The sequence below is a fragment of the Myripristis murdjan genome, chromosome 24 (assembly GCF_902150065.1).
Source record: "Myripristis murdjan chromosome 24, fMyrMur1.1, whole genome shotgun sequence".
NCBI lineage: Eukaryota > Metazoa > Chordata > Actinopteri > Holocentriformes > Holocentridae > Myripristis > Myripristis murdjan.
The window spans coordinates 25898609-25924172 of record NC_044003.1 but is presented as its reverse complement, the minus strand read 5'-3'; the positions used below and the strand labels follow the sequence as shown (position 1 = coordinate 25924172).

Genomic DNA, 25564 nt, shown 5'->3' with positions numbered 1-25564 from the left:
CATGTGTGCCTGTGTGTTTAGCACACAGCAGCTCTCCATTTAGACATAATTGAATATGAGGGAAGGATTATGGGAGGGCAGCATGTGTGACTGTGGGAAAGCGATATTGTGTTTACAGGGGACACAAAGTGTGTGTGTGTATGTATGTTGGCTTGCACGGGCCTCTGTGTGTGTGTGAGAGAAAGATATCGAAAGAGCAATGAGCCAATCTCTCCAGAGCAAAACCTTCAGTGAGCCTAAGTTCAACATGAAACCAACAAACAAACCGATCCTTTATTAACGGCAAAGTAATTCAGAGCAGTTTCAGTATCGCAGCTTGAATGGAATCAGCACTACAACATATGGTGGTAAATCCTAAATGACCACCTCTACTACCAAAAATGACAAATTATTTGCTATGCTAAATTCACACCAGGATTTGCAGCACCAAACTAGGAATGAGGCATAACTGATTCAAATGTGAGTGTGCACTTATCCAGAATCAATGCAGCGTGACACATTCCCTCTATATACCAGTCTATTCACAGCTTAAAACCCAATATGTGCTGCCAGGCTATATTTAAACCTGGGTTTCCCACACAGAACCAGTAAGGCAGATACAAACACACATATATAAATATATATCGACACACTGACTATGCATGCTGTGATATGTAAATCCCCTGGCCAATCCTGAGCCCACAGGCCTACATGTTGCCACACTAAATTTAGGCCAGGGTTTGATAGGTTAGCTAGAGGCACAACAGTACACAACCTGACCTACATCTCTGTCATGCCTTTTAAGAGGAACATGTGATGACTCACACACACACATACAAAGCGGAACGGGAGTTACCACACCAAGAGCATGTGTGTATGAGTTGATTCCCAGTAAGCCTCTGATGTGAATTATCTCACGGTTGACCTAGCATGCATGTGATGTTAATAAAGAATAAGGCGAACCGTACGAGCTGGTATTTATTCCTCCAAAGATCAATATTTCTCAACACGAAGCGCTCTTTGCTAAAGCCACATGTGACAACACTACGAGGTGAATCTGCACTGTCATCATGGTGGAAATCACTGCAGGTTCTCAAGGCTGCAGTGTAATTAGCTAACAGCTTGCATAAAGCACATGTAATTAAGTTATGCTTGACCGTGTGTTGATGGAAAGTAATTGAGCGTGGGTAAGCAGCGTGGTTGTTCATCAGTTTTAACCTCGTTTCTTTTCCTCTGTGCAAACATTACAGCTTTACTGGGATTTAAATGACGGGAAAACGCATGAGAGGGTTCTTTGCTGAAAGTGGGTAGACCCCAGCAGAGCTTTCTTTCCACAAAATGTTAACTTTCGTACTTTGAGGAACCACCAGAAACAGACCCCCTACTGAGCTTGGGTTCAAAGTCATAGTTTTGGTGTTCAAACAATTTCTTTGAGGAGTGATGTTTTAAAAATTAATTTCCATGGAATATAAGCCCTCATTTTAGATGCTGCTCAAGACAAATTTAACATTCTTAAAGGTAGTATCTGACAGCATTTTACTGAGTGTCTTTCCCATAAGAAATACTTAGGAGAGGCTTTGGAAACGTTATCAGTAGCTTTGGATAACACGTCCTTCTGGACAATTCATGGGCCTTGTTTTAAATGTCCAAAGACTAAACTAGAAGACACTGAAAGGAAGCAAGCCTCTCACAAGTCAGGTCTCCAAATTACTGTTAAATCCACTCATTGTTCTTACAACTAAAATTCAGTACATTTGATTTCTTGACCTCAAACATAAATTTAAGCTTTGAAATCAAATTTCTATCTTCATAAGTTCTGTAGAAAACTGTCTAATAGCATAAATCCCATCTTAAATCCAACTCTGATCAGGTGTTCCTTAGTCCAAGGACAATCCGCACCATGTAGCCGACACACCAGCCATCAAAGTGTTATACAGCCTTGTGTTGAGATCATCCGAACGGCTATGACTCGCCTTGTTGCCTCCAGTTGTAGATGCTGCACTCCCCCTAGTGGCTCCACGCTAACATTACAGCCTCCCTGGAGAGGTATGGGCTAGAGGTTGTCAGACAGCAGACAGTGCAACCAAAGGATGACCAATGAGCATGACTGACCCTCTGCAATATCATGGCGAAGAAAAAAACAACAACCCATAGGTTAATCTATATTCTAGGCAGACAGGCTTGTCCTTTCAGTGACCAAAGTCAGTGAAACTCCACTTGTTACTGATGGACTCCCTGTAACACAATCCATGTCTCATTTGTCTCGGCAGAAACAGGTTTTCAAACTCTACTTATGTTCTCAGACACACTGTTCAAAAGCAACAACAGACAACCATCACAAAATATGAAAATCATTTTATTGAAGAAATAATAATCTACAAATACAATACGAAAATTGAACAGAAACAACTAAAAACTAAAAAAAAAAAAAAAAAAAGACACGTCATGACAGCCATGAAGAAATACTTTGTGATGGTGCTCTGCCTGAAGGCACCGGACAGAAAGTTTGTACTGATACAGACAATAGTTCTGCTACTTCTTAGTCACTTCAGAGACACTTTACAGGAATAACAGCTGCCTCCTGTTTAATTAAAACCACCTTTCAGGACTGAAAACCATCGAAATGAGACATCCATTTTAAATATGCAGTTAAAACATCACATTCATATATCAGACATGGTCATTTCTTTAAAAACATGCGGCATCCTTGGTATCGTGTTTATGTCAGTCTTAGGCAATGTTTCAGCATCTTGTGTTTTGGACAAATAGTTGTAGCTCCCCGGTGAATACCTCTTCGGCCAAAAAAATTGCATAATTCTCTTTATGCTGAGTTCACCTCATTACTTTAAGGCCCAGGAAACTTATTCAAAACAAAAACAGTCCATGAAACTACCTGTTTTGGATGCAGGAGGTTTACATTATCAGTGGGAAGACAACCCCCTCTCTGAGGTTTTGTTAATAAAAAAAAAAAACACAATATACTTTATTTTGTACTTGCAAAAAAAAAACTTCAAGAAGAAACATTAATTTGTTCCTTTTTAAGAAAAGAAAAACCAATTGATCCCCTCGCGATCTTGAATCTTAGAGCCTAACGTGAAAGCGTGACCAGTGTGTATAAGCGAATGTCTACAGGCCACCATCACTTCTTTGTACGTGTGTGTACACGTGGGTGTTTACCTTGGCCACCTACATGGGTGTGTGTGTGTGCTGTGTGGAGGGCGAGGAGGCGGAGGAGGAGAGGGAGGAGGAAGGCGGCTGAGAGGAGGAGGACGACGACGATGAGGCAGCGGCAGCAGCTGATGTTGAAGTCTCGATCTTGCTGCTGTGTGTGATGAAGCGCAGACGGAGCTTCATGGCCGGACGTAAGGTCATGATGATCTTCTCCACCTACAGAGACATCGACAGAGACAGACAGATGAATGAAGATACAGACAGACAACAAGCAGGGGCAGAAATATGGAGGGATAATTATTACTATTACTAGTGCCCTGATGATATTATCGGCTGATATTGGCCTATCACAGATGTACTAGTATCACTGAGCAATAGCGACCAATATATTTTTTACAGATCGTCATTCAGAAAAAGATGCTTTGGACAATTTAGAAATTAATATTTGATCCTTTTTATTAATTCAAGTTTAATTTACAAAATATCTAGTAAAAATATCTAATATAGATGCACAAGAGGAGGACGGACAGGTTGAAGAGTCAAGAGAAAAAGAATCACAAAATAACTTAAAAATATTCCTTCAGGTGTCTGTTCTAATGCATTTTTCAGAAAACATTTAACACAAAGCCACACTGACTGTCACTATATAAGAACCTTATGAAACACATTTATTAACTTTACCATTTATAGTTGTGTTCTGCAAAGAACCAGGTCACTTTTCTCCCAGGTCACTTTTCCTTCTCATCACAAACTACTGCTTGTTTTTCTTTTTTCCGCTGAAGTGCGCTCTATTGTATTGTACCACCTACCTGCTCCTTCACACTGTCTCCTGTGTACATGTACTTGATGTGATAAAGGAAGTCACAGATGGGGTCCATGTAGTGGAGGTGTTGGCAGTGTTGGTCCACAGCTTGGAGCATCTCATAGAAGGCCACACCAATCTGAAACACACATTTGACATTCATGAGAAAATGTATGTACATTTACATAAAAAAAAAAAAAAACTTCTAAAATTTCTAAAACATGAAGCTTGAAAGAATTATCTATTATATTAGTTATCTCTCAAAACATAACAGGACTTGTCACTAGAGCAGTCTACAGTACCATAAAACGAAAGGCTTATTTATTGTTTTGAAGAGTATTTATAATTATGTCACAGTGTGTGTGTGTACCTCCAACATGCATCTTGTCCTCTCCTGCTGGAAGCGCTGTAGGAACGGACCGACCAGGTGATACACATAGAGCAACTGGAACTCTGTTTGGACGATGGGCTTCAGTGTCTCTGACAGGAATCTACACACACACACAGTTGACAGTTTCAGTAATGTACACTGATCTCATTTAGTAGCAAAGTCCACTTTTGAAGCAGGTCATACAGTGTACATACAGTGTAATTATTAACTTTTCATTAATCTTTAATAATTTATGAATGACTAACGGGTGCACACTAACGTATCTAGGGCTATAACCTCACATGCCTGTGACGTGTTTTCATGTTGATTATGAACAGAGTGGCTTCAACACTCTCCAGTTAATGAATCCAATTACTTGTGCATATACCAGTTCTAAAACAATATAAAAACCAATCCTTACTGCACTATATTGCCAGTGCATTTTTAATCGAATATGTTTTTTGTTATTGTTATATTGCAATGCCCAGTATCTATACTAAAAAGAAATACATACATATATACATGTATGAATACATAAAATGACTGCTGGACTTAAAAAATCTCAAGTTGACTGTGGGATTTCCGATGGATGATTTGACTCACTGGCTTTCAGGGGGCAATTCTAAATGTATCCAATATCAGTGTGTCTGTGTTGTATGTGTGTGAGAGTGAGTGTGTGTGAGAGACAGACAGTGACAGAGAGAGTGAGAGAGCGAGACAGAGAGAGAGAAATAGGCCCTTACTTGGGAATCAGAGAAAGCTGTCCAATGGATGAGTGATGCCAGACAGCGTGTGCTAATGCTAGCACATAACTGCAGTTCATTTCACTGTAGCTCTGGTGGCAGGCTGTGAAGTCCAACAAGGCGAAGGGATAGCCTGCCCACTCTGTCTCTGACGTCAGTGCCGGAGAGCCAATCACGGACACGATGCGGTCGTGGAGAACGATCCAGTAAGGTTCCTAGAAGAGAAGAGGGGAAGGCAGTTAAAGTGAGCAAGTACGTGAAAGGAAATTTGTCATACAGTACAGGAATGTGATGTGCACGTGTGTGTGTGTCTGTCCGTCTTACAGGCAGCGCAGTGATCACAAGTCCAATGGCATTCATCCAGGCTGTGATATTCTCTCTCGGAACCAGAGGTTGGCTAAAAGTGGAAAAGAGCACATGGTTTGTTTCCTATATATTCTTGTGCATTTGTATGCCTTCATCTATGCATGCTGTGCAACCCAACATCACCACATGCAAGATTTACTCTTAATACTGAACTTGCAAAAAACAACAAAGCTACAAATTTGGTGCTTCAGTGAGGAAACAATCAGTATGAAGTCATCTGCGCACACACATACACACACAAAAAAACAGGAGAGCCAGGAATCTCCAAAATGATCCTGACAATGAAATCAATTATCTTTTAAATTTATCAAGGTTAGCAAGGTTAAAAAAAAGGACTTTCAGACTGTGTTACAAGAGTCCAAATGTCCTGAATGAGAGAAAAGTTTTGATTGTTTAATCTAGGTCATTTTTAGGCACCTGACCCTCGTGTTTGTTTGCAATTTTTAGCAGTTGTTTCCAAATTATCAAACAAGGTGACACTGTCCAAGCACTTAAATTATCTCTATTCTTCCCATCTTTAGCATTAAAACATAGCACTGCAGGCATTTTGCCAGATACAGCCTAAACTGGGAGCTCATCACAGAAGATGTGTTGTGTGTTTACTGTACCTCTTCAACACGACATTGAGCAGGGCATTGCCGACATCTTTTCCTGGGACGGCCAAGGCCATCAGCTCCACACAGGTGACGTGCAGAGCATGGGCTGCAGGGTTGGGGAACTCGTTGAACCTCCAATCACAGTTGGGGAAAGGACCGGGGGATTTTCCTGCCATGGGTGGAAGGAGTTAAGGGAGGGGGCAAATGTCACTAGAGGGGGAAGTGTGGTCTCTTGGATGTGTGTGATTGTGTCCCCATTTTATTTACATATATACATACTCCGTGTGTAAGCAGGACTTGATATAGTGCTGGGAAATGTCCAAGTATGAGTAAATGTATTAATAAATGGCTGGCGAGCCTGTCCACCCGATGAGGCACTTAAACAGGAGGCAGGCTTGTTTTCAATTAGTCTTTTCATTCATTTGCTCTTTTCATCTGCTTTGGCAGCAAAAAAAACTGGAATTTAAAAGAATAAATACAGCATGGATACACAGAATTAATACATATTTAATACCAACAGGCATTAACAAAGTCCATCTACCACTACTGTGAGATTAATAAAGGATATTGTCAACCAGGCGTCCAATCAGCTTGCAGTAGTAGGTGTCATCAGGGATCCAGACGTTGTCTTCTCTGGCATTCATGCCACACTTCAGATAGGTTTCACTGAGGCACCAACCTGGGGTGCGGTTTTCCTATAGGAAATATTTAACAGTCAATATTAGTGCTGGTGCTAATATTGATAAATAACAGGCCTTATAATAGCACAATAGCACATTAAAGCACTTCATCAACTGTCTCAAAAAGATGAAATGCAGAATAGTTGTTAATTAAAATATATACAATGGTATAAAACATTTAATGTTCCAGCTAGAAACTGACATTTCTGATGTGTCTTAATAAGACACCAACCAGGAGCATGACTTCCTAATCACATGTTGTATAATATATTATAAGTGATACATGAACACTAAACTGAAAAGTTGTTATAAGATCATGTATTTTCTGCTGTTGGTGTGCTCTCTGCTTGTCCAGCAGTGCAGGTTCCTCTTTCTACCTACCTTCAGTGAAGACATGATTGCGTGCACCAGCTTCCTCTTCAGGTTGGTTCTCTCTCTCAGATGTCGTTCATAATAGTGGAGGGTGTTGTAAAGGTAGGTCACTGGGCGGTCTGCTCACAAACAACATCAGACAGGGAAGTTTTTAGTGTTTTTAAAGCGCTGGTATGCAAAAATATTGGCTCATATATTACATTTATATTCCATATGACGGCTTTAGTCTCATATTCAGACACAAACAAACAGAGCTCTCGTAGCCTCTGCCCCCCTCTCACCATGAAACTTGTATAGTCCTCCCAGATGATCCAGAAGTGTTTCCAGGGACTTGGAGACAGGAAGTAGCTCCAGGAAGCGGTGGATGACAATGTCAAAGACAGGCAGGAAGCGCAGGCATACGTTGCCGAAGTAGATGGGCAGGTACTGAGACTGGAGCTGCATGGGAGGGTTGACCTGGTCTGCAAGACCCTCGAAATACAACTTCTCTGGGTATTTCTGGTAGGGGAACAACAAGTATCTGTTCAATATCACAATGATTTGATTTTTACCACCACGATTTGGAAATAATGCATTTCTTTAATAGATTACTAGTCTTATAAAAACTGCAATATGGATAAGCCTTTATAAATATGTTGTCCAGAACTGAAAGAAGTTTCTTTCTTTCTTTTCCAGAAGTTTCCTGTAACATTTCAACTTAAAAAGACAAAATAGTTATGTACTTTGTGGTAGCTCATGTGCTTGGTGTGCCAGTCACTCTGAAGCCAGTGCTCGGGGCCGTTCTCCTTGACGAAGTCGTTGACTCGGTTCCTGAAGTCGTTGGGCTTCAGCAGCAGCAGCTGGATGATGAAGTAGCAAACCTGAGCCTCATTCCCCTCATGGCTACGCATCGCCTGGAGGAGGCAGGGGAGAGGGGGAAAAGGAGGATACCAATATAAGAATGTACTGGCCTCTGACAGGAGAAGTAGTGAAGAGCTGTGCCTCATATGTCTCTGTTATGTTTGTATGAATCCTCACCAGACACAGAATGAGTCTGTCCAGTGTGACTATGTTGTACTTCCAGACCATGTCGTTGAGGATTTCAATGCACTTGTTGAGTTGCTGTCCACCAGCTGACGTTGAGAACTCATACACCAGGAAGTCTGCAAATGTGCGCACGTGGGCCACCAGCGCACGAGCCCCAATACGCTCCAAGACTCTGCAGGAAGAAAAGGCAACGATAAAAATGTCAATCCTCACATAAACAGTAGCAGTCCCCTCTGGGCCAGCTGGAAACAAATATGTTACTTTGTTTTGACTTGGAATTATAGCGCCACCATTTCAGCCAATTAGTATAATATTGTTCCCAAGTTTTGTCAAGATGCAATCACTGGTTTCTGAAAATCAAGGTAGTGAAGTACATCCTCTGTGTGTGCGAATGTGGGTCCGTCTATATATAATGTGTTTGTCTGAGTGTATAATCTAATTTAGTGCTGCAAAATGGCAGACCTGAAGCCTATCTGGTTGATGTGGTCGGTCTCCAGCAGCATCTTCCACAGCAGACAGAGGAAGAGGGGAGGCGAGCCCTGCATGGAGAAGTGTGTGATGATGTCATTTTCATTGGACATGGATTTCCACTTCCTGTATTCTTCCTCCACGTTCTTTTTCAGGTTGAAACGAGATTCCTGGGGAACGTTGTTCTGCTTGAAGAACGCCTGAGAAAAAGAGACAGAGAGAAAGAGTCAGAAAAGTAGTGCTGAGGAATCATGTTAAAGGAAGTATGAAACTTAAAAGGACAATGTTTTTTTTCCAGCCTGCACCTTACAGAATAAAATAAGTGGAAAATAACTAGAATTATCCTTTCACAGTTTTAAATTGAATTCATGTTAATTTAAGTGTGTGCATGACACCTGTAGTGGAGCAGGGAAGCAGGACAGTGTGTGTGAGGCCCAGTTATGAGGGGTGAAGGTCATGATGGTCTGGAGAATGTCTTTACACCAAGTCCCGTGGATGGAGTCAGACCCTGTGAAAAAATCTAGAGAAAGACGACGCAGGGTAGAAGTGGGAAAAAGAGTGTGTACACAAACTAGGTCAGAACATGCAAGGAAAAAATACTCAAGGTATAGAGACAGTTAATAATTTAGACTAAACAAAAGGATATAAATAAAGGAAAGAATGAATCAAACCAACAAAGACAAGACATTATGACAAAGAAGAAAAGAAAAAAAGAGAAGGAGAAGGAAAGACTTAAATAAAAGTAAATACAGTATGAGTTACCAGTAACATGCGTGGCTCTGGCCAGGGTGAGGATCAAGGCTCGGTTCAGCTCTTCAGACTCAGCAGACAGAACTGTCTTTGGATCGTTGAGAAAGCGAGTGAACTGGGGCTGGACCTCCGAACTACCCAACGCTGTGATCAACCGCAATGCTGTGCTTTCAACGCTGGGATACAGAGACAAACAAACACAGACAGAATTAGCAGCCTTATCCTTTCTCTGAATGCTTTTTTAAATAATGTTCATAAATTTAAATCAATGCTGAACTTCTCTGGCAATACTTTTTATTTTTGAGTTAGTCAGTTGTATCAGTAACTCTGAATATGATGCAAGAAATGAATCAACATCAGTATTATAATCTTTGGTACTCAGTACTATGGGCAGTAATGTACTATTAGTAGTAAAATAGTTTACATTTATGTGTCTACATTACCATAAATGGAGCTGATTCTGGTTAGTCTGAGGTACGGCAGCCAGACTGTGTAGATGACTCAGCAGCTGGACCCTGTAATGAGGCTGGATGTGGTGCATCCTGTAGCTGAACATCTCCAGCAAAGTGTGCAGGATCCCCCAAGCGTGAGACTTAAACACATTAGGCAACAACTGGCCTAAATGGACAGACAGAGTCAAATTATTTTTCATTTATTTGCTGGCCTTAGGAGACACAAATGTAATAAGTCACAAAAGTAATGTTAAACACAAAAGTCCTGGGCTTGTCTACCCAAAATGGGACCCAGCAGACAAGCAGTGATTGCTGAATACAAATAAGGCTGGGGACTAGACCAGTGAGTCATGCTCATGATCACACTAGATGATACAGCAAAGAGAGGGCATCACATACTTGAGGACTTACTCATTACAAATCAAATTTGTGCTTGTGTGCTACTGCTAAATGTTGCGATAATGACAATGACAACTATTAATCTTTGAGGAACTTAGTTAGTGATGATAGCCATCTAGACTATTATCCACAGCAGAGTGAAATAAAAAGTTGCAGGAACTCACTGATGAATCCTTTGATGCCCAGTGACTCTATCTCCATGTAGACCAACAGTCTGCTGTAGGTTTCTACCAGGGCAGGGGCCAGGGCGATGCTGGACTTGGCATGGGCCAACTTTATCACCCGAGTTGCTATACTGTGGATCAGACTGGAGACAAATGGAGGCAGGGAGAAAGTATGCTAGTCAGGACAGATAAAGAGGGAAATCCATTTTTTTTTTTTTTAGTACCTTTGTATTAATATCATTATTTCTATCTGTCTATACATAATCTCTAATTTTTTGTCTGTACTTCTAATTCTCTCTAACTCTCTCTTCATCCTATGCTCTGCCCCACCTCATCTTGGCATGTACAGTGAGAGAATCCAGCAGGTTCATGGGCAGTGGGGTGACAGATCCTGAGGCCATGCAATTGGTGCCAGGTAAGCTGATCCTCATCGATCCATTTCCGTAGATGGTCTCTACTAGAACACCCATTGGCAGAGTGAAACACTCTGAGTTGGTGCTGTAGGCGTTACACAGCAGGGCAATCTTGTAATCCGTCATACCTAATGTCTTATTACGCAGCGACTGCTGGAGGAACCTAGGAGGGAAGGAGGGAGGGAGAAAAGAGCGAGGGAGGTTGGGAGTTTTGCACAGCAGATCAAATCACACTTTGGCACATCAGTGTTATGAATATTAGCATCCGTCATTCAAAAAGATCGATATGCCAATTCAAAAGCTAGCCGGATAGCTTGATAGAAATAGTGGGTGGATTGGCTCTTTTTCTTAGCTCTCTTAATCCTTTCAAGGCTGTGAGATGCTGGAGCTTACCCAACATCTCACAGCCAGCTTTCTACCATTTTATCAATGAAGGTTACCTTTATCTTTCAAAATGTAACACCTGTTGCAGTAACTTTTTCTCCAAATGATGGACATCTCATTTTGGAATAAAACTTAAAAAATAGTTTTGGGTTTTGGGTGGAATGGTTGGTTCTGGGATTTTTCCAGGACGTTTTCAGTGACCTACAAACCTCAAAATCAATGAAGTGGTCAGATATCTCAAAGCTGTGAGAAACTGAAATCCCAACATGCTGCCAACACATTTTTGCATTGTACAGCATGTTGTTTTAGTTTAAGACACATACTAACAACAAGCTAACGACATACAAATGTGTTGATTTTGCAGACATGCCGTGTTTGAAATTTTCAAGATGTTTTCCATGACTGGGAAACTTAAATTTCTAGGATTTTTGTTGGGTTGAGGTATTTTCCAGGTACAGCAAAGATACGCACTCATGGTGTAGTTTCAGAGAGTGAGGGATGGGGATCTGTAGTTTGGAGTTGTCATTTTGGGCCTTGCGATTCAGATGGATCCAGATGCAGGTCATGGCAAAGGAATGAGTCGACTGGGGCTTGTTAATGTCTGGGACTGGAATGCACTGGAGAGGGAAGAGAGACGTGGATGATACTACTACAAGTACAACAACTACTATCAATAAAGCATTTAATCATGAAGTATTGTGAAATTAAAAAGATGCAGAAAGAAACGACACAAAAGTACAGTGATGATTAATAATAAAGCATTTAATAATCAATCAACTTTGTTTATTTTTTCAAACTCAGTGTACCTCTTTCTCTGGGTAAAGCAGGTCAAAGAGCTTCATGACAGGCAGGAAGTCAGCCAAGGCGTTCTTCTGAATGCTTCCCGATATAAACTGCAGCAAGACCCACATCAGGTGGTCCCTACCTTTAATGAGACCTCTACCTGCAAGCTGGAGAAAGACAGAAGGAGCAGGAGATTGAGAGAGGGAGAGAAACTCAGAACCTGTTCCTTTTAGCTGTGGGTTGCACAAGACTGGAGCTTGATAATAGATATTCTGTGGCTATACTTCATGTTATTAAAACAATCTGCAAGTTGGTATTCCTCCTCCATTATTAAAAAAAGAGATTGATCAGTGTTTGTTTTACTTGGCTGCTACATGAAAAAGGAAAAATTAACTACCTAAACAGATGAAATAACTGATGTTCTTTTTTTCTTTAGGAGGAAAAAAAAGTTGAGATGTTAAGGGTAGATTGCTTCCTTTGAGCCCCATGCTATACCGGGGGCCATGCCAAACTTCAAACCACTCATTACCATATCCTAAGCTTTTTAAGATCTAGTGCCCCTTATCAGATGAGGTTGCTTTATTCATGAACAAAGACAGCTGGCATTAATGTCTGGTATTCAGATTATCTGTTGATAAAATCTAGCTTCATTACATGTACCTAAGACATTAAAATGTGTCTCTGATATTCACACTGAAGTTGTATTTCTTTTCTTGGATCTTTGTGTCACCTGCATTTATACTCAGACATGGTGTGTTTTTGCTCTATAAGAACGAAGGCCGATTTATGATCTGTGTCAAAGTATCACCATTAGAACATCACAGCTGTCTACAACAACTCGAACATTTTTAGTTGTGTGAATGCTGATAAAATGCTGAATGGGAGAGTTGATTGTGATTGTGTTTACACTCTGTTTACATTCCCTGAAACAGAGAGTGCTTACTGTTCAACACATTCAGTGTTATCCAAACCAATATTCTGGTTCACTATGAATTCAGTAACAATGTGGGAACTACAGACACCTATGGCAGCATTTTGATGCAGAACCATAAATGAGCTTTAAGTCTCCCTGCCTCCTCTTCTACCTTCCCTTACCTTCTGGTGCAACGACAGCACCATGTGTGGGAAGCTGGCAAACTGAAACAACACAAAGAAGATGAGCTGAGAGGAGAGGTGCTGCCACAGCAGTTGGCTGGTTCCTCCAATGTCAGCGTCAAAGTGTTCCTCCGTCTCGGAGCGCTCCATGGCGTACACCACCAGATCCACCAGCTGCTCCTCTAGCACTGGACAACGCTGCTTATGCTGAGAGGGAGGAAGGGGGTGTTAAAGGGAAAATGAAGGAGAGACAGAGGAATGATGGGCAGGAGAAAGTGGCAGTTAAAAAGAGGGGAGGGAAAGGGGTTCAAGGACAAAAAGACAGAGAGAAACAAGTTTGAAGAAAGAGGGAGGGAGAAGAACAAGAAAAAACAGAATCATGTTTAAAATAGGTCACATACAAAGTTTCAAAGTAATTCATTTCCCTGCCACAAAAGTCATTTTATTTTGACAATATGAACTTTTTTCCACTTCTCAACAAGACTGTATCTCTCCTCTGCCTGTCCATTTGACAGAACTTACTGTGATGAACAACAGGAGGAGAAAAAGAGAAGGATGGATTGGAGTGAGAGGAGGGAATCAAGTGACAACTAGGAAGGTGGGTGAGGCAGGGTAATGGAGACAGATGAAGAGGAGGGAGGAGAGGATAGAGAGGGAGGAGGGAAGAGTGATGGGAAAGCAGGTTAAAAGGCATTCAACTATTTGCCTGAACTATTGATCTACATAATGTCACAAAGTGTCATTATATCTTGTTATCACTTAAAAACAATCAAATATTGCTAACTACACAGACATATCAATACAATTTCATGCAAAAATGATACATTAGTCTTCCATTTGTTTACCTTTCACAGAAATTAGTCAGCTAAAAAAATTCCATTCAGACAACTGTTTTAATTTTACTTCACTGCGGATGTTGTTGACACCGGCGTCATTTCTCAGGGTGGGAAACTAACTTCACTCACCGGTGACACTGGCAAACCTTTGAAAACCCACTTACCACGTCAGTTATTTACTAACCAATTAATAGAAAAGAGGCTCCAAAAGCTGGTTCGTTAGCTGAGCAAAGCCTAACCGAGTGCACAAATTCACCAGGCACAGCCAAAATGCACCAGCATTTTCCTAGTGTTAATTTCCCACTCTGTGAGTAATCATATTTTGAGCGAAGCATAGAACTTATTGTTCCACACTAGAGAGCCAAACCCCAGCACTACATGATCTAAGACATAAGGGCAGAAATACAGATGTAGCCAGTGTAGAAGTCAGAATTTTACACTAGGTTTTTACTCAAGGCTAGAGAGGGATTCTTTAGAAAATCCTCAACAGTATTGCAACATAGATGCAGGGTGGGAATCTCTACATTGGCTACCACTGTGGAATTTATGTGAGCCCTCATCACACAGCTGGGACTCAGCTCACACACCAGAAACACATCACAGATCACAGCACAGCAAGGAACTAAACAGCACCGAGCAGAGCAACATGGCACAGAACGGCACGGCATGGCACACAGCAGAGTAACATAGAACAGCACGACACAGCACCAGAGTCTACCATAATACCAAACAACGCAGCACATACAGACATGCAGGCCAACTGGGGTTTGGGTACGTGAGAACGGGGTGCGACTGGGAAGGGAAGAGGAGTTGTGGGGCTGAGCACTTTTCATTCCTCTCAGTACAGCCTCCTCTCCCTTGGTCCCAAACACACAAAGAGAGAGTGAGAAGAAGAGAGAGAGAAGCAGTGGAAGAGTAAAAGAAGCAAAGTTGCCCCCTACAAAGAAAAGGGCTCAGTAGCCTACCTACCTGTAGGGCCAAACCAATGCCCTACCAACAGTGAAACCATAACAGTGGCTGACTACCGACAGAGAAACCATACCAGTGTTTGTTCTGACAACATACTCAGCTGACATGGAATATCTAGTGATACCCTGAAAAGACCCTGCTGTCTTCAAACGATGTGCTTTGTAATTCAGAAACCAGACTATCAGCAAAAAGTAAACTTCATTATGCAGCACAATTACACCAGAAACTGGTAACCATGTATGAGTACCAAACTGTCTACCATTTATAATTCATTTATACAGATAATATTCAATCCAGCTTGATGGCTCTGACTGTCTGATGGATCAATAAATAAATTATGCTTGCATTTGCATTTGTTTTCAGTTAATGCTGATTGCTAATTTTCACTTGCTCCAAACTCCATACTTATTAATATCTCTAAAAGTAGAAAATTAAAGCCTGGATTATTTTTGATATTTTTGGTCATTTAATTAATAGCATGAAATCATTACAAAAATTTCAATAAAGGTAAACAGACTACCTGACATTTTCCCACACCGTGCGGGCAGAATGCACTTTATAATTTATTAAGGACTGCATCTCTGTAATACATGTCAATGATGCCAAACTGGGATAGTTACGTATAAATGTGTAAAATAATGACCAAAAACAAGTAAACAAAACCTCATGGCCAATTTTTGGAAATATTTCTCAGAAAGAATTTTGTGCATCATCAACCAACATCACACAACACAGGTCAAAGTTCACTCATCCAGTCAGACAGCCAATCAGAATCACTCATCTGCCGACCTGGGCAAAACACTAATCAAATACTTCCCAAAGACAAAAGAAGTGTACTTTGTCAAGCCTTATATTTCTGAAGCTGCTCATGCACCACATTTTTAATGCTAACATCTAAGGTTTTTACAATTCCATTTTTAATATATACAAAATTTGCTCTCTGAAGTACAGGGCAAATAAAAATGTAAAGGAGAGTAAACATATTACAATAACATTTTGTTTTTTTGGCAAATGCATATAGTTGACTGTCCGCCACATGCACCAGTTCACTGATGTACAGCAGCACACAAGCATAAAAGCTTTCACTTTCAGTTAAACATTACAGGTAAGCCGCTGAAACTTCTGAAAGAAGCTTTTTCACTTTGACTCAAGAAATTATGAGTTCGCTTAACATCTGAGCGCTTGCAAAGTCATTCCCTCTATTTACAAACCAGTAAACTACAATCAATGACTGACACGAATGACAAAAAGTAATTTTGAAACAGTTCCATCCTATCTAGGGCCTTACACCCTGACAGTCATCCACTGACTTCCTTCCATTTCTCTCAGTTAATCTAACGTCTTGTTTATTTGCAAGGTTATGTAGTTGTTTTATCTTTTTGCTTCTTGATATTTTGACTATACTGCATTATTGCAACTTTTCATTTCAATTTAAAGGATGTGCTCAGTTGACTTATAAAGATTAAGTATATTGTTGCCTTTGTCAGGGCTCACAGGTTGAGGATCCTGTTTAGTCAAACTATTATAGTTTTGCCCGGGTCAGCGCAACAAAAAGCAGGATAAGATCAGACACATGAGGACCTCGCTAACACCAGGCAAGGACCAGACTACATCCATGCATGCAGTGCATCAGGGCTTGAAATGCCAACAGCAGGGTTTAATGTTAAGAATACTTAATATCAAGTACATGTCTTGCTAGCCCTAAACAAATGCATTCAGCTTTCTGGTGACAAACAAACATAGTACACTTTGCATTCTGACAGAAGTTATAGTCATTTAGTTTCCTCAATATTAGCAGAGGTAAGATGAAACTTCAATGACCTCATTGTAAGAATAAATAAGGATGTCACATATGACACGTATTACAAATAAAGCAATCATCACACATTGCAACATACTGAGCAGAATGCATGAAAGTTTCATAACTGGGGCGGTAACAATTACACTCTTGTTTAATTAGTATTAATGAGGGCCACCTTGACCTTATCAAGAATCTGGTTTAATTTATTGTCAGCTTGAGACAGTATAATTGGCCAAGAGGTCTTAAATAGGGGCCAAACATCATAAATTTAGTCATTGCTGGGTTCAGACTTCATCAAACCATCAAACTGTTTGATCACATAACTAAGACATCTAAACAGTATCATCATCATTACCATATCATTAATTGTAGTAGTAGTAGCAGTAGTAGTATGGCATAAAGTTTTACTGGAAGATTATTTTATTCATTCATTTATTTATGTATTTAATACTGGACTGTCAGTGTAATCCACCTCCAGTCTGGGAGATATGTTGTATTTTTTATGCATTTATTTGTTATATTGACTGTGTAGTTGCTCTAATGTAAAAGACAAGTCAGACAAGTATTCATCAATCTTATGTTTTTCCTCATCTATTATTGTTAAAATGTTATTAAAATTAAATTTGATGTTTAGGAATATCAACTAAAAATACTGGCAATAGTAAATTCAAACTGCTGGTTTGCCCTTCAAAAAGTGTCAGTGTAACTGTCACTGTTATTAGTATCATGTTTTGAGATGTGTTGCTGTATTAAGACACTGTGAAAGCTGAAACTGAGATGTGAGGGAAGATTACACCCCTTTGTTAAAAAATGCAAGGAAAGCTAGTATGCTCTCATAAGTATTGATGTCGGTGAAAACAATTAATCTGCCCCCTACACTGGCAGATGAGGCCTATCAGCTCCAGTCAACCTATCATGTGTCTTGTCTCATCCACCATCCTGTCCATTTGTCTCTCTCTCTCTCTCTCTCTCTCTCTCTATTCAACCATATCTATAAACCCCTGCTGTGACCATTTCAAGCTCTGTGGTGTTTCCCTTTTCTCCCCCATTTTCTCTTCTTCCAGTTTTCCATTTCAAGAATGTGATGACATCATCAGCGTGCCTAAAAAGCCAAGCGTCCAATGGGCTGGTTAGTTGGTAGGTCAGGTGACCAGGAAGAGGAACAACGACATACCTGGGCAATGTTCAGAGTCTAGAGAGCGCATGGCAGAAAGACAGACAATACAACACAAAACCAGAGGACAAAAGAGAGAAAGAGGGGAAAAAAGAGAGAAAAACAGACAGAAAGAAAGAGAGAAAAAGAAAAAAGAAAGAGAGAGAGAGAGAGAGAGAAAGAGAGAGGGAGAGAAAGTAGTGACTAAGGAGCTATGTTGTTCACCAATGCCCTTTCAGCACAGTTAGTGTCAACTCAGCCGCCAATTCAATCAATAAACTTATTATTACTTATTATTTGCTCACAATTTGAACAAAAGGAATATATATGTATATATAATATATATGGCTATGGTTCTAGTCGGCATTGTATTCTGGTCACAAAATGGCGTGTGGCCCACACAAAGTTGGCCAAAGTCTACATCAGCGTGGTTTTAACTCTGGGCTGAGCTGAAACTGAGTGAACCCAAAAGGGCAAACTAACACCACTGCATTATGGGTCAGCTCACAGCACTGGCTGGCTTTGCATCATGGTCTATCATAGCTGTGTTACCAGGCCAACAATCTAGATGGAAATATAGAGGCACTGGATGAGGAGAGAAGAAATTAGGGTGGGGGAGCAAAGGATGGGGCAAGGGGAGGGCAGAGAGAAGTGTGAGGGAAGGAAGAAAGGAAAACAGAAAAGAGGAGGTGAAGGGAGAGAAATGGGGGAAAATGTGGATGCGGACATTAACTACAAAGGAGGAGGAGGAAAAAAACAGAATATAATTAAAAGATTAGGAGGGGAAGAGGCGGAGGGAAAAGGGCAAACTTAGAGAAAGAGGAACAAGGAAGGTAGAAATAAATAAATCTGGTATGCGTGAGGACAAGACCAGAGGGAAGAAAAACAGGAGGAGAGATGGAAGGAGCAAAGGAACAAAGGATGGGAGGAAAAATGAAGAATGAGGGGGAAAAAACTGAGGAGTCAGTAAACAGGAAGGGACAGGATTGATGGGGGCAGGGGAAGGTATTGGTAAAGAAGAGGAGAGGGAGTAAAAGAAGAATAGATGGGTGTTACCTGTTTGTTGAGTCCTAACATGTTGCAGACCATCTCCCGCGAGTACGGCTGCTCCAAAACATAGCGCAACAAGCCTGTCTGCGGCTCAAATAAGTCCTAAATACAAAAGACACACATATATATTCAATATTCAGGATTCACACAGGATTTGTCAAATGTAAAGGTTCCTGACTTTTCCATGACTTTCAAATGACTAAAATGTTGAATTTCCATGTCATATACAAACATAATAACATTTTTTTTTTGCCTTGAACAAAATTATAAACATAATCGGATTCAGAGGTTTATTCTTCTGTTTCATTCTGCTTGAACAAAAAAAGTTACTACATTTTCAATGTCTTGTTTTCAGAAGCAGATGTTCAGGATCAGAGGACAGGAAGAAAAATGAGGACTGAGGGAAGGTATGAAGGGACAAGATAATGTCAACACCATTGAGAATAAATGCTGCATTCAGTGAATAGCTAAATACTGATTTTTAAAAACTGATTTCTTTATTTAAGCTAAGTGTGATGATACTCCATGACTTGTTGCAAAAATGTATTAAATTACTTGATTTTCCAAGTCCGAAACACCCTTTTCAAATTTCGATGACTTCCCAGAAATTCCATAATTCGTGGGGACCTTGAATATAAACTAATACTGCCTAAGTTGTGTGTACAAAACTGTTCAAACATGTAATGTAACAGGTCTGTCTGAGGCCCTAAATGCAGCGTGTGTGTATGTGTGTGTGTGTGTTACCTTATCAAATGGCAGCATGCCCCTCAGTGGGAAGCGAAGAGTGGTTGGATCTAGCTTCCAGGAGTTGCAGATGGCCCCACTGTTATTCACTACAGGCAAAAGGCTGCACCTGCCTGTGAACACACACATCCACACAGGAAAGGGCAAGTTATGTATGCGTGCACACACACACACACACACACACATAAACACACACACTTCAATTTACATTATTTATGACATACACATCACAAAATCAGAATCCACTTCAATTAAGTATGATTTCCCCAGTGGTGAGGAATGACCAGAATTAAATAATAGCAGCACTTATGGAATGAAGACTGTATAATTATCAGTTTTGTTAATAAAGAAGTATACTTTTTTTCATTTTAACAATAACAGACAGACCTCATGATAGAGAGACTGGCAGTATGTTTGTTTAAGTGTCTCTTACCACAGATGGAGTTGATTCTGGCTGTGGGTCTGAAACTGTCGACAAAGTCTGATATCAAACTGCCAAGGAGCTAGAGACAGAAGAGCCGATGAGAGAGGAAGAGAGGGAGAGAGGAAGAGAGAGAGAGAAAAAAACAGGAAACACAAACTCAAGTGTGAGTGTCAAGAGCACAGCTTCATCAACAAATACACACAAACATGCTCACACATACACATACCCAGTGTGATAGTTGTCCCTCTGGATACAGTTTTCTGATTTCTGTGATGGCGAAGTAGGCTGGCAGGAGGCAGGCGTTTCTGTCTAGAATATACTCCACTACCTGGAATATAGACACACATCAGAACAGGGCAATAACACATTAAAACTGGCAGAGCTGGTGTGACAGCAGCAGGTATAGAGAGCAAGAAGGATAGATAGATAAATACCTCTCTGGCAGCTAGTAGCTGTTGGACTACAGCTGAGCTGACAATGGTCGGGATGGTCTGAATTTTATCGAGCACCGCTTTCAAAAGGTCTCGAACCCCCTGAGAGACACGCACAGGACAACAGTTACATGGTTTATCTGCACATGAAGACCTTTTTCACAGCAGCTATTTTGACATTTTTAAATAGCAGGATAAACACAGGAATTACTAATACACTTAATCAGTTATTTGAGTACTGTGCTTAAGTACATTTTTTGAGTATCTGTACTTTACTTGAATATTTGTTGCTGGGTTTTTGGAAAACTTATGACTTTTACTTCACAGACGAATATTGTACTTTTGACTCCACTACTTTTCTATGAAGGTTGTCATTACTTGTGACTTTTGAACACAGCTTTGAAGACAGCTGTTGGATTTTTTTCTTTTCTAAAATCTGATTGGCAACATGCTGTGTTCCTCACAGGAGAAAAACCAATCACAGGACCCGCGCTCCACTGGGTTAGGTTAAAGTAAAAAGAATCAATTCCATTTTGCCTGCAAACACAAATGACTAATCCAGCAGTGGTAAGTACATCTGTGTAGCATTGTTGTTTTACAAACAAGTCAGTGCATTCATTAGGTGGTTTCGGAGTTATGAGGTTCTGTAAATGCACTGTGAAAACAATACAGTAAGGCACTGATATTATAAAGTCAACAAACATGTCCTTCAAGTGAACTGTGAAATGACAGAGGTGGCTACTGCTGTCATGGTGTGAGCACTAGCAAACAATAATGAAGCTGATACCCTATCTTGAATTTTGTGCTCCTCTCAGCACGGACAGGAACACACATCTTTTTAATTAATGAAGCCAGTGCTGTACAAACAGGTCTCAACGTGCACTTGCTTAGTAATCAGATAAGGACTCCAGGAGGGACAGTGAAATCAAGGTTACAGAGCTTGTGACTGAGTAGTATTGTTTCAGTTGTGCAAGTATGGGTGTGAGTGTGTGTGTCAGAAACCTTATAGTCGACCCCTCCGATGATCTTGCGGATCAATTTGAAAGTTAACGCCCACAGCTGAGTCCTCTCCCACTCCAGACTATCTGAACTTATCAGTGCTACACACACCATCCTAGACAGAGACATATTCATTTAATGGATGTACACAATATACAGGTACCTAAATAGGCAAAATATTAAGATAAAAGAGTAGTGGGATAAAATAGTAGTGAGACACATGCAAAGTCTCTCTTGTAGAGCAGTTAGCTTGTGTGCACACCCTATATTCCAGCTTTCACAGATGTAGTTGAGGCTGCATTTTTATGCCCATAAACATTAGCTATGAAAGAAAAACTAACAACAAAATGCTCTTATGAATGATGATTACCATTTGATAACATGACTTCATGTTTTCTATAAATGAATGCTACAAATACAAATCAAGATTAAAAATCAAATATTTTAATCACTGAGTTATTACAACCCACAAACACAAATATCTTTGGGTATGATCTGATACTGATATTAGGTAAACACAAATATTTTGGATAAACAATCTCCTGATATATCTGTATGCTCCTAGTGTGTACAATTGTGCATACCAGTATGTCTATGTATGTATGTGTGTGTGTGTGTGTGTGTGTGTGTACCTGGGTGGTAGTAAGCTGGTCTCCACAGCCATGGCAAGGCAATCGTAAAGGAAGGAAATTCGCTTGGGACTGTGTTGGCTGTGAATAAATCGCACTATCCACTGCACACACTGGTCATGAGACTCCTACAGAGGCACAGAGACACAGTTACACACACAGATCACTGGAGAAACACAGTCAATCCCTCATCAACACCGTATTTGTGTAAGTACCTGTGGCAGTGTTCCCCAGAACTGTCTGAAGGCTCCCAGACAGCTGATCAGTTTCGTCCTCTCATCCTCTGGAGTGTCCATAAACATCCTGAAACACACAGAGCAAGAGAACGAGAGAGAGAGAGAGAGAGAGAGAGAGAGAGAAATCTGAAGTTTGCTCTCTTAATATCATATTGACTTTTCACAGAACCTTCCAGTAAGTATCCACACTATATAACTGTTCACACAGTTGTGTAAACAACACTCAGCCTTACACAGCCAAGAGACTTCCTTCAGCTGTAGATTTTCATAGTAGTATTCACATGACGTACATACTTAAATCAGGGTAGAGTACAAAATTCTTTTCGATGATCAAATACTGCTACGTTTTAATCTTTCAGTATACTTTCCTCTCAGAAGTTACAAACACAAAACATATCAGATAATAAAAGCATGTCTCCTCCTAGTCAACAGTGTCTTTAACAAGATAAGAAAGTAGGGCTGTATGTGTATTTTGAGACATCTTACCCAGCAAAGGCCTCTTCAATCATTTCAGTTTTCTGAGAAAACAGCAGAGGTGAGGTGAGGTCATGATAAAAATGGAGGCAAGAAAAAATACATAACATAAAGTAAAGCAAGACACTACAAAACCTCTACACTTCTCTTACACTCTCTTTTCTTTTGATATGCCACCACTGGCATTACTACAAATTATAGAATACAAGATTGTTTCTTGCCCAAGGACACTTGATCAGAGTAAATGTTACCAACAAGGAAGCTTAGTACATTGATGCCCCAGCTGACAGTCTTTCTAACTGTCACCCTGCCACCACAAACTAATTATATTTGCTCAGATAATTGCTAAGATAAAAACTGTTTACATTGGTGAAGTGGCGAGACATGCAAACTAACTCAGTCACAGGGAATTAATATTTGACATGTAGTATTTTAATAACTGGTAATGCCAATTTTGAATGAAAATGGTTACAGTTTACCCAATAAGTAAACATGAGGATGAAAATAACAGAATGCAATAGATACAAGCGTTTGTAATGGTCTGTCTGACTGAGGTGGTTTCTCAGAGGGAAAAGTTCAAGTTTATGTATAACTGTTAGCCCCTAATCAGTGTTTCCACAGTCTCACTGGGCTTTAGAGACTCAGGGCATTTACAGGAAAACGAAACTTTAAGTGATGTTAGTTCTTTAGTTTCCGCTCCCAGAAACCTTACTAATGGTGTATGCTGCAGATAATATAAAGAGTGTATTTAACCGTTTTGATCCAATTCAAGGCCTTGAGTTGGTACTCATATTCAAGGACCCGCAGACTGTGCAGAAAGCCTGCAACAGTTTGCGCTGTAAACATCGTAACATTCATGTTAATGTATATGATACTTAACTTGGCTTGTTACATCAGCCACGAAATGAATCTAACAATTAGCTACCTCTGTTGATGACATCCACCGGCAAGAATAAAATTATGAGCGGGCGACTTCACGTTAATTGAATAACGTTACGCTATCCAAGATGCTAACGTAAATGTGTGTTCACTTAAACAGTTAACCGAGGAGTAACTTACCACAACATCCTCAAAGATGCTCTGCAGCTGCGTTTCCATTGAAAGCGCCATGTTTTCAAACTCAAACACAATTTGTCAGCCAACCATCACACAAATAATCACGTTACTCCTGTCTGTAGCCGCCGCTGCAGCTACCAACAAGCTAAATGCTAATAACCGCCGGAAAAACGCGCAACCGCAAAAACAATCCGCTGACTCACTGAGGACACGAGCTGTATGGTTCCGCATCAGTTAGTTGTTTCATGTATTTTGTCTGTTGCCATTGGGATAAATGGGGTTGGAGTTGCTTTTTTCCACCTTTCATGTTTGAAAATGAAGATTAAAAATGTTTTCCACTTAAATGAGGGAGACAGGAATCTATAAAACGCTGAGTAGAAACATCAATTACATTTTAAATCACAAAAAGGGATGCCCTAGCAGACCTACTGGGTTCTTTTGTCAACAATGGTGTGATCTCTGACCATTTTGTACATTGTACAGCAAGACTGTCTCTTGTCTTTTGTAGCTAATAGTGAAAATATCCTGAAAGTGATTAAATTAAGGCACTGTCAATACGTGACAGGTAACAACAGGTAAAACAAAAGTAACTTAACCCAGAGCACCCAGGCCTACGTGTCCTATGTGCCCAGTGTCCCATATGTGTTTTTGAGTCAGCCGTGGGTCTGGGGACGTGAAATTTTTAGGACAAACGTTGGCCATCTTAATATTTAACAAAAAATATTAATAGTTGTTGCAGTTCAGGACCCCAGTGAAGTCCGAGATAGGCACGATCAGGTATTTGCATTCAACTTTATGCAGCGTTTTAAGTACAACTGTGGTCAGACAACTGTGGTCGCTCCAGCCTGTGTGTGGCGTGTTTATCACTGCAAGTGACAATAGGCCATATCAACAAGCAATGTCAAAGATGAGATAAGTGCACGTGTATATTGTAGGTATGCACGTGATTGCACTATTGTGTGTGTGTGTGTGTGTGTGTGTGTGTGTGTGTGTGTGTGTGTGTGTGTGAGAGAGAGAGAGAGAGAGAGAGAGAGAGAGAGAGAGAGAGAGAGAGAGAGAGAGAGAGAGAGGGAAGTGAGCGTTTGATATGAGCAGAATGATCAAAACACATACTTCAAATTCATGTCCAAGTCACTGTTCCAAGGCATTTCCACATGCACGTCCAAAATGTCTTGATGTCTTGCTTATGCGATGCTGCCACTTTCCTCCTTTTTTTTTTTTTTTTTTTTTGAATTTGTTTTAAACAGAGTATAATTACTATTATATGCATGTCTCAATAGCCTACGACAAAAACCAGTAGGCCTGTGGCAGCAGAAATTGACTGTCCTGAAGCAGCCTTCACCTGAGGGTTCAGAGTGACGCAGAGGCGCGTTGGCAGGGGGCTTCAGCTTCTTTTTCAACAGCTTGTGCAGAATGAACCTGCAGCCATAGGTTTGTCTTTGTGTATATCCCCCACCCCCCTCCAGATGAAAAATGTCAAAGAAAATGGCCCTGCTTTCTATAATTCTCTTGCATTTTGTCAAATTAATTAATTCATTAATTATTAATTAATTTGTTGCATTGAGAATCGGCTGCGGTCTGGCTTTTCAAACAACTGTTAAGCTCCCCTAATAATGTTTTACTTCATGCAGCCTAGTATTACAGTGACATATATGAACATGCATTTTTATTTTAGGCTATGTAAGCTACTATTGTAGCCCTATGTTCATTCACTGTACTTCAAGACGCAGCCTCGGCCTTGCCTCTGGG

At 40.4% G+C, this 25564-nt stretch overlaps 1 protein-coding gene across 2 annotated transcripts; it reads right to left on the bottom strand.

Annotated features, from left to right (window-relative positions):
• Positions 1-2321: 2321 nt before the first annotated feature.
• med23 (mediator complex subunit 23) lies at positions 2322-23960 on the bottom strand. 2 transcript variants are annotated; one of them, XM_030047173.1, is made up of 31 exons: positions 23819-23960; positions 22772-22803; positions 22265-22352; positions 22053-22177; positions 21424-21535; positions 20425-20523; positions 20217-20318; positions 20000-20069; positions 19567-19679; positions 18829-18924; positions 17794-17811; positions 13014-13220; positions 11942-12085; positions 11607-11752; positions 10669-10914; positions 10339-10481; positions 9767-9941; positions 9336-9499; positions 8969-9093; positions 8568-8773; positions 8097-8277; positions 7802-7972; positions 7361-7577; positions 7089-7198; positions 6596-6722; positions 6040-6205; positions 5390-5462; positions 5066-5280; positions 4323-4443; positions 3960-4091; positions 2322-3366 (listed from the first exon to the last, which is right to left on the bottom strand). In XM_030047173.1, exons 1-31 carry the CDS (start codon positions 23867-23869, stop codon positions 3166-3168), a joined length of 4176 nt encoding a protein of 1391 aa, XP_029903033.1. In that variant the 5' UTR covers positions 23870-23960; the 3' UTR covers positions 2322-3165. The 2 variants fall into 2 exon arrangements, with proteins under 2 accessions (XP_029903033.1, XP_029903034.1); XM_030047174.1 differs by lacking the exon at positions 17794-17811.
• Between the last annotated feature and the right edge of the window lie 1604 nt (positions 23961-25564).